At 47.3% G+C, this 9,932-nt stretch overlaps 2 protein-coding genes across 3 annotated transcripts in view; one reads left to right on the plus strand and one right to left on the minus strand.

The window, feature by feature from the left end:
• Positions 1-7,902, minus strand: part of mrpl43 (mitochondrial ribosomal protein L43) — a 17,978-nt gene extending 10,076 nt beyond the window's left edge. The window contains exons 1-2 of the mRNA XM_020535743.2: positions 7,733-7,902; positions 5,268-5,374 (exon numbers count right to left, since the gene is read on the minus strand). Of these exons, the coding sequence (XP_020391332.1) occupies positions 5,268-5,374; positions 7,733-7,863 (238 nt within the window). The 5' untranslated portion in view covers positions 7,864-7,902. The remainder of the gene's footprint in view (positions 1-5,267; positions 5,375-7,732) is intronic.
• Positions 7,903-8,215: 313 nt separating this feature from the next.
• The window catches only part of twnk (twinkle mtDNA helicase), a 17,879-nt gene continuing 16,162 nt past the window's right edge, over positions 8,216-9,932 (plus strand). For both annotated transcript variants that reach the window (XM_048608921.1, XM_048608922.1), the window contains exon 1: positions 8,216-8,592. The gene's annotated coding sequence lies outside the window, so the exon portion shown is untranslated. The remainder of the gene's footprint in view (positions 8,593-9,932) is intronic.

Raw genomic sequence — 9,932 nt, forward strand, 5'->3', positions numbered from 1 at the left:
CCCCCGTGACACTGTCACACCGCTAACCTGTCTCTCCCTGTTAGTCTCCCTAGATTGTCCCACATAAGCAGACACCCTCACTACGTCTATGTTGTCACTCAATTCCTTTAGCATGTTATAGACCTCAATTACATCTCCTCTCAATCTTCTAAACTCCTCAATCTCTCTTCATAAAACAGATCTGTCATCTCTGGCATTAATCTACTGAACCTCCTTGAACTGCCTCCAATGCAACTATATCCCTCCTCAAGGAAGGGGACCAGAACTGTACCCAATACTCCAGCTGCAGTCTCTCTCATGCCTTGCACAGCTGCAGCAACACTTCCCTATTTTTACACTCCATCCCTTTCACAACAAATGCCAAAATTCCATTCGCCTTCCTTAGTGCCTGCCGTACCCAGAATCACAGAATCCCTACAGGGTGGAAGCAGGCCTTTTGGCCCATCGAGTCCACACTGACTCTGTGGAGAAATTCTCACCTAGACCAACTCCCCCTCTCCCTGCAACCCTGATTCCCATGGTTAACCCACCTACCTACACACCCCTGAACACTATGGGTAACGTAGCATGGCCAATCCACCCTAACCTGCACATCTTTGGACTGTGGGAGGAAACCGGAGCACACAGAGGAAACCCACGCAGACAGGGGGTGAATGTGCAGACTCCACAGAGACAGTTGCCTGAGGGTGGAATTGAACCCAGATCCCTGGCGCTGAGAGGCAGCAATGCTAACCACTGAGCCACCGTGCTGCACTGGTTTTCTGTGATTCATGCACAATAACACCCAGATCCCTCTGCACCGAAGCAATCGGAAGTTTCTCTCCAATTCGATAAGTTAGCTTTCTATTCCTCCAACCAGAATGAATAACCTCACACTGACCCACATTAAACCCACACTTTGGCCCATTCACCCTACCTGTCCATGTCCACTTGTAAATTTCTTATTTGATCGTTAAATTGTGAGTGCTCCGAAGAAGGGTGTTTTATTGAGTGGGGTGGGGAGGTGAATTGTATTGAGTCTTAGGAGAAAGACAGTGGAGTCTAAAACTGTAATCTACAACATGGCAAACCCCCACCTGCCCCAGTCCCAGAGAAGTGGTATTGATAGCTAACGGTAAACAGGGCAAATGGAGGAGAATGGGGCATGATGAAGGAAGAGGAAGGATTTACAATTGCTGCTTGTTTGGGTGGTTAACCCGCAGAATCGATTGGGTGGGTCACACTGCACTTCAACACGCACAGACTGTTTCAAGCGTTACCACTGAACAACCTTTGGGTTTGGCTACCACCTTGTGGTCAAAGACTGCATGACAGTGGTGGAGAAAAATCGGAATACTCGACATTTAACAGAATAGAATTTGCATCCTCTGTACATATGAAGCGGGTGTCAGCAAATTCAATCATTGCAAAATCCCCGCCGTTTCGTTATCCCCTCTCCATCTGCTCAAAACGACCAACAAGGTGTGTAATCCGGCTGAGAAACAATAGCAAATTTGAAACACAGAAAACAGGAGCAGGCCATTCCTTAGCATCATGGCTGATCATTAACTCAGACCCCTGCCCTTGCCTTCTCCCCATGCCTGTTGATCCCTTCAGCCCTGAGAACTATACCTAACTCCTTCCTGAAAATATTCAAAGTGTTTGAGACCAAAACATTCCATGACAGAGAATTCCACAGGCTCCCCACTCTCCAGGCGAAGACATTGCTCCTCATCTCAATCCTAAATGGTCCACCCCATAACCTGAGACTGTAAGCCCTGGTCCTGGACTTCCCTGGTTATTGGGAATATCCATCACAGGATTATGGTCCTTTGGCCCTTGGGGTCAGTGTTGGCCCACTGTGAGAGGCCAGCAGCGAATTCACAACATGAGCTCTGAGGGGATGTGCCCAAATAAATGATGTGTATTCGGATGGGACTGGAGGAGGAATAAAGACAAAGTGACACAGAGAAAGAGAGACAGACACAGACAGCAATTGAAACACGAGAGAGAGAGAGAGAGAGAGAGAGAGAGAGAGAGAGACAGAAAGAGGCAAAACATTGAGCTTTGTCCATCACACTGTTCACAATATCTCCACAGGAGGATCCTTGACTATGTTCAGAGTCATAGTCATAGGGGTCTACAACACAGGAAAAGACCCTTCTGCCCACAGGGTCATCCCCAGTCAAAAATAACCACCTAATTATTCTGTTCAAATCCTAATGTTGATTGCGAATACCTGGCAAACATATTGCCCATTAGATACAACCAGCAACCCTTGACCAGTAAGTTCAAAGTTCTCATTCATTTATGGGATGTGGGTGTCACTGGCTGGGCCCAGCATTTATTGGCCCATCCCTAGTTGCCCTTTGAGAAGGTGGGGGTGAGCTGCCTTCTTGAACCGCTGCAGTCCACCTGCTGTTGACCCACAATGCCCTTCAGGAGGGAATTCCAGGATTTTGACCCAGCGACACTGAAGGAACGGCGATCTATTTCCAAGTCAGGATGGTGAGGGACTCGGAGGGGAACTTGCAGGGGGTGGTGTTCCCATGTATCTGCTGCCCTTGTCCTTCTAGATGGAAGTGGTCGTGAGTTTGGAAGGTGCTGTCTGAGGATCTTTAGTGAATTTCTGCAGTGCATCTTGTAGATAGTACACACTGCTGCTACTGAGCGTCGGTGGTGGAGGGAGCGGATGCTTGTGGATGTGGTGCCAATCAAGCGGCTGCTTTGTCTTGGATGGTGTAAATCTTCTTGAGGGTTGTTGGGGCTGCCCCCATCCAGGCTGGTGGGGAGTATTCCACCACACTCCTGGCTTGTGCCTTGTAGATGGTGGACAGGCTTTGGGGAGTCAGGAGGTGGGTTACTCACTGCAGGATTCCCAGCTTCTGGCCTGCTCTTCTAGCCACTGTGTCTAGGAGATGAGTCCAGTTCCTTGATATTTTTGTCGTCAATGTGCTTCGATATCACGTTCCGTGGGTTTTTGTGGAATTACAGTTGCTGAAGCCCTCTTGGCCAATCGTGCCAATGTTGCCTTTTTAAAGAACAGGGCATTACTCCAGTTCCCCACACCATTCCATTCCCTTTTGTGATTATTAATTCAATATTCCTTCTGGAAGTTGCTTATGAATTTGTCCCTGATCAGCCTGGCAGTCTTTTCCAGATTGCCATCATTCAGTGTATAAATAAAACAAAAAACCTTCCTCTCTTCCCCCTCTTTGCCCACTGACACCAATGATGGGATGATAAAATTCCAATGGTGTTTGTTCCCCTCTGATTTTTCTTTTCAATCCTCTTCTTTTTCTTTAAAATGCTCGTTTTCTTTATGTTTTAAAAAACATTAAAAATTCTCCCTTAATTATCTTGTCTTCACCTATGTATTTCATTTTTAAGGTTTTGTTAATTTTATTTTCAATCATTCTCCAATTCTGACAAGTTCACAGAATTTATTGAATCCCTACAGTGTGGAAACAGGCCATTCAGCCCAACAAGCCCATACCGACCCTCCGAAGAGCATCCCAATCAGACTCACCCCTATCCCTGTAACCCTGCATTTTCTTGTGGCCAATCCACCCTAACCCGCACATCTTTGGACTGTGGGAGGAAACCGGAGCACCCAGAGGAAACCCACGCAGACACAGGGAGAATGTGCAAACTCACACACAGACAGTCACCCGAGGGTGGAATTGAACCCGGGTCCCTGGCGCTGTGAGGCAGCAGTGCTAACCACTGAGCCACCATGCCGTCCTACTAAAAGAAACCATTGTACAGAGTGTTATTTCAGTCATTGAAGACTGTTGAGCTTTGAACTTATTCCTTTATTTTTCTAGTTTAAATTAAGAAAGACTTTAACATTAACTTTTCCTTATTTTTCTTCTTATTCTATTAAGTAATGCTTAACTTGTTAAGCTGTTTCTCCTACTATTTTGTACCTTGGTATGTTCGTACCTAAGATGGCGGCGTGTGTGGCGACATTGTACTGTACTCCTGTACTTGAGTCCACGTGATAATTAAATCTAAACATTTCACTGTTACTACTCATGCTCATCAAATGCTGCCCACCTTGTTACGGAGCCTCAGTCTGTGTCCTCTTACAGTTCACCCAACTTCCGAAGAGACAGACACACACACACACTTCTATCCTGCATGCAGTAGCTGTGGGCCAATGATGGGAGAGACTCCAATGTGCGCTCTTTCACAAAGCTGACCAGGAATCTCACTCGCTCTTCTGGTCCAGTCCAGGCAGGAAGCTGTTGGAAGACTTCAACCCTGAGCTTTCAAGTTCTGTGCTTCAAAGAACCACCCACTCCTCCTGCTAGTACAGAGGGTAAAAACATATAGACTTCATACACAGAGACAGTGACTGACACTGGAACATAGAGATGGGCATTATTTACCCATGGCCAGTAGCCATCCTCCACAGAGGATGAGCTGGCAAGAGGCAGTGACACTAAACTAGGTTGTCACAATTGGCCATGGGAGAAAAATTTGTTGTTTTGTTGCCTTGAAGCACAGGTTGGTGCTGGGACCAAGACTGATATGTTAGCTTCACTTTGTCAAAATCTTGGGTAGGATTTCCAAGCTGGGAATACTGCAGCGAGTAACTCGCCTCCTGACTCCTCAAAATCTGTCTACCATCTACAAGGCACAAGTCAGGAATGTGATGGAATACTCCCCATGTGCCTGGATGAGTGCAGCCCCAACAACACTCAAGAAGCTTGATACCATCCAGGACAAAGCAGTCCACTTGATTGGCACCACATCCACAAACTTTCCACTCCCTCCACCACCGACGCTCAGTAACAGCAGACGCACTGCAGAAATTCACCAATGATCCTCCGACATCACCTTCCAAACCCATGACCATCTAGAAGGACAAGGGCAGCAGATATATGGGAACACCATCCCCTTCAAGTTCCCTTCCAAGCCACTCCCCATCTTGACATGGAAACATATCACCGTTCCTTCACTGTCGCTGAGTCAAAACCCTGGAATTCCCTCCCTAAGGGCATTGTCAGCAAACCTATTACACATGAACTGCAGCAGTTCAAGAAGGCAGCTCATCCCCACCTTCTCAAGGGGGAAACTAGGGACGGGGCAATAAATGCTGGGCCCAGCCAGTGACCCCCACGTCCTATGACAGAAAAGTAAAGGACATAGTCACATGACTGGAGGCTTGGTGACTCATCAGGAAGTTGTCAGGACAGATCTGGGGGTGAGCAGGACTTTCCAGCACCATTTCCTGGACAGAACTTCCAACCGGGAGTGCGAAGAGTGTTCCTGATACTTACGATATTCCCCAACCAGCTTTGGAACGTTACACCGTTTCACGGTGACATAAACCACCACACCAGGATTCTTCTTTGCAAAATCCACCACACCTTCTTCAACAAACTCTCTGTGGAGACCAAGGAACATTAGAAGGAGATACATTGGAAGTACACATTCCCTGTTGCTGATAATCAATACATTCATCTACCATGTTAAACATACTCTTCCTCCAGCACCAGTACTTTGCAGCTGCAACTTGTAACATCCACAAAAGTCCCTTGCAGCACCTTCCAAATCTATGACCTTGGACAAGGGCCGATCTGTCATTCAGTTACAAACCTGTCCCAAAGGTAAGGCAGGATAGTGCTGATGGAGGTCCATCTACAGTGCAGGTAGAGGCCATATGAGTCAGCCACCAACCCTCTGAACAGCATCCCACCCAGACCCACTCCTCTACACTATCCCTGCATTTCCCATCGCTAACCCACCAAGTCTGCACATCTTTGGACTGGGGGGAAGTCACGCAGCCATGGGGAGAATGTGCAAACCACTGAGTCACCCTTATAGGACGTGATTGCACTGGAGGGGGTACAGGGGAGATTCACATGGGATGGAGCATTTCAGTGACGAAGGGAGGCTGGAGTAGTTCAGATTGTTTTCTTTGGAGCAGAGAAGGTTGAGGGGGGGACCTGATCGGGGTGTGTAAGATTACAAAGGGCATGGGCAGGGTGGACAGAAAGCAGCTGTTTCCTTTAGTCAAAGGGTCAAGAAGAAAGGGGGCAGGGGAGCATCATTTTAAAGTGAAATGCAGGAGGCTTAGAGGGGATTTGAGGAAAATGATTTTCTCCCAGAGGGTGGAGGGGGTCTGGAATGCGCGCCTGGGAGGGGAGTTGAGGTGAGAAATCTCACAATTTTTAGAAAGTATACGGATGAGCACTTGAAGTGTTCGAACATTCAAGGCTATGGGCCTCGTGCAGGAAAGTGGGACTAGTGCTGATTTATAGTAGTTTTTTGTCTGTGCAGACTCAATGGGCCGAAGGGCCTCTTCTGTACACAACAATTGTTTGGATTGTGTCTTGGTGTTGGAATCAAAACCCTATGTTACTTACATACATAGTGAACTTTTAAATAACGTTTCCTTTGAATGCCTGATAATGTAATTCACTGTTAAAAGTCCTTGTGTGAACCCATGGAATGCCACACCTGTAGAGTGTCAGCAAAACTTCAAATAGATAGACTTTAATGGGGAGAGATGCAATGGAAAAAAAACCAAACTGTGATCTCCTGTAGCTACAGATAATTAAAGGCTGACCATCTCTCTCAGTAAAAAGCCACCTTTCCCATAAATTACGTCCCAAAGTGCAGACAAGTTGGGAATTTTACCCTTGCAGGAATATGTAGAAAATAAGGTGGAAAAACCAAATGCAAGCCTGTGGTCTATGTGTACATTTGTGGAGCTGATGTCTGCATGTGGGCTATTGTGTTGAGAAAGTTAACCCTCACAAAAGTATTTGGGAGATCCCTATCCATGAGGTATGGTGGTCTGGGTACTACCTACCTTGGGGCAGAGAAGTTAAGCAGACAAAGAAGCCTTGCCAGAGATGCCTATACCATGCGAATGATTTTGTTTAAAACGCTTCCTTCCCATTCCTCAGCCCCAAAGGGAAACACTGTAGAACATTATAATGTGCAACTATCAGCATTACTCCCCATCGGAGGCATCTATCCCCTTCCTCGACCCTTTCTGTCGCACGCTTTCCTGCTCAAAGGTAGGGCGAATATTCTGATGCTTGTCCTTCAGGACAAATTACATTTAATGGGTTAGTGTTTACAGAAGGAAGAAGTTGGGGGAGGGAGAGAGAAAGAAGGGGCTAGAAACTTGAAAGGGTTCACAAAAGATTTTTAAAGGATGTTGCCGGGGTTGGAGGGTTTGACCTAAAGGGAAGAGGCTGAATAGACTGGGGCTATTTTCCCTGGAGCGTCAGAAGCTGAGGGGGTGACCTTATAGAGATTTATAAAATCATGAGGGACATGAATAGGATGAATATTCAAGCTCTCTTTCACCGTACTCCTACAATGGGGCACAAGTGTCAATAAAAGGATATTGCATTGATATTGTGTTGTAGGGGGGGGGGGGGGGGGGGCCAAAAATAGAGGGGCATAGGTTTAAGGTGAGAGGGGAAAGATTTAAAAGGGACTTAAGGGGCAACTTTTTCACACAGAGGGTGGTGCGTGTATGGAATGAGCTGCCAGAGGAAGTGGCGGAGGCTGGTACAATTACAACATTTAAAAAGGCATCTGGATGGGTAGATGAATAGGAAGGGTTTAGAGGGATATGGGCCAAATGCTGGCAAATGGGACTGGATTAATTTAGGATATCTGTTCGGCATGGACGGGTTGGGCCGAAGAGTCTGTTTCAATGTTGTACGACTCTATGGCACTAGAGGAAACGGGGAAGGAGGAATGAGATAAGAATCGTACTAACCTGACCCCTCTGCTGCTCGGGGCATCTTTACTGAAGACCAGAGTGACTCTCTTCAGCTGGCAGATATACCTGCCCACTCCATTCTGCAGGACACTCTGCAGGAAGCGGCTAGCAGTCCCTCTTGCCGTCATGACTCTCTCTACGGTGCCACAGGAAGCAATTACATTGATGCACCATTCAAACCCCTCCGGCAGCAATGCTCTTCCTTGCTTTCACGGTGCAGATGGGCCCATTAGCGAAGCTGCACACTCGGGAGAGGGAATAACTGCGCTTGTAACGTTGGAAGAGGAAATATGCACTGCGATGCAATTTGTTTCTCTTTTTAAAAAATAAAAGTGCAAAATTGAGGAAGGGGGAGAGGAGTGCTAAATATTGCAAACAAAAAAAAAAGAGAATATAACGGAGGGGAGAGCGGGATGGTTGCAATAGGGGTTTCACAGATAGACAAGCAAAGGGATGCCCTTCGATATAAGGGCAGGCAGCGCGTGGTAGCTCCATTCCCGGGTCAACGTTCCAAATCCCCGGGCCAGGGTTCTACAGCGCGCGCCGCCAGGCGGGCGGCCCACTCTATGTTACACAGTTTGTTACACAAGTTGTTACATATTTTGTTACACTGCCCCTGTTTGCTACACGTGGGAGCGGAGCCGCTCATTCCGCTCTGAATGCAAACTCTCCATCTCTATGTCTATCTCTCTCTCTCGGGTTCGTGCAATTCCGTAACAGATTCCTTCCAGCAGCAGCGGCCGGTGGGTCCCGGTGCCTGCAATTTCGCCAGTTTACCATGTACCGGGTGGAAGCCCCAGGCGAGGGCAGCCGAGCGAATTTGGAGGGATAACGCCGGCGTTTGCAAAACCCGCTCGGTAGGTAGTCTGCAAGCAAACCCTCTGTGTGTCTCTCTCTCGATTTTTCCACCCCCACAGTATGTGATCGGTTTTAAATTGGCCACTTTTACTTAAATTATTCGACCGTACGCCTTGCGCAGCTCTGTTTTAACAGCGAGGCAGTGTAAAGGTGACCCGTTGAATTTATACCGCGCAAACCACAGAAGCGGTTTGCTACAGATTCCCACACAGCAATGCCAAAATATCCCAGGGAAAAAATATTGTACCCTCCTCGATTCGGGCTCAGTTTAGGCCTAGGTTGATGGAAAACGTCTTTGAGGTACATTATTCCTACAGTTTATCCCCTCGTGTCTGTAAACAGTTCCATTTGCAGCTTTAACACAAGGCGACTTAACCTGAGATGCACACAGTTCATCGCCAATAACTTTTATTCTCCAATTTCTTTCCCCCTTTCTACTAAGACCCAGAGAAAGGTTGATGTACACTTTTCTGATAAAAGACTGACTTGCATTTGTATAGCCCCTCACATGACCACCGCACACAAGGTCTCGACAGCGAATGAAGTGCTTTTGTCGGGACAGTGGATGTTGTCACGTAGGAAATATGGCAAGTTAAAGTGTACACAAGCAGCAACGTGAAAATGAGCAGTTATTCTGCATGCGGGCTGTTGTTTGAGAGATAAATATTGGCCAGGAGGCTGGGGTTAGCTCGATTGGTTCTTCCAAGTAAGTGCAGCTGGGTCTTTACATCTACCTGAACCCACAGGTCTCATTTCTCATGCACCTCAGACAGTCCAGCACTCCCCCGGTACTGCACCAACATGTCAGCCCTTGTGCTTCACTGGAGTTCAAACCCACCATCTGGTGGTTCGGAGGCAAAACTGATCGTCAACAGGGGCTTCCCAGCCAATGATTGATTGATTTTTTTTTATTGTCACGTGTACCGAAATACAGTGAAAAGCTTTGTTTACAGGCGGTACAGGCAGATCACAGCAAGCAAAGGATGTACAGATCAAAAAGACTCAGCAGCACACAGGTTACATTATTTGAGGCGAGAGTCCATTCAACAGGCTGATAGCAGCCAGAAAGAAGCTGTTCCTGAACCTGCTGGTGTGTGTGTTCAGGCTTCTGTGTCTTCTGCCTGACGGAAGAGGATGTAGGAGATCATTACCAGGGTGCGATGGGTCTTTGATGATGTTGTCAGCCTTTCCGCAGCAGCGAGCCTTGTAGACGGAGGCCATGGATGGAAAGTTGGCTTCCATGATGATCTGGGCTGTGCACACCACCTTCTGTAGTTTGGAGATAGCAGAAACTGCCGATGCTGGAGAATCTGAGATAACAAGGTGTAGAGCTTGATGA

This window comes from Rhincodon typus, chromosome 20 (assembly GCF_021869965.1).
Source record: "Rhincodon typus isolate 14 chromosome 20, sRhiTyp1.1, whole genome shotgun sequence".
NCBI lineage: Eukaryota > Metazoa > Chordata > Chondrichthyes > Orectolobiformes > Rhincodontidae > Rhincodon > Rhincodon typus.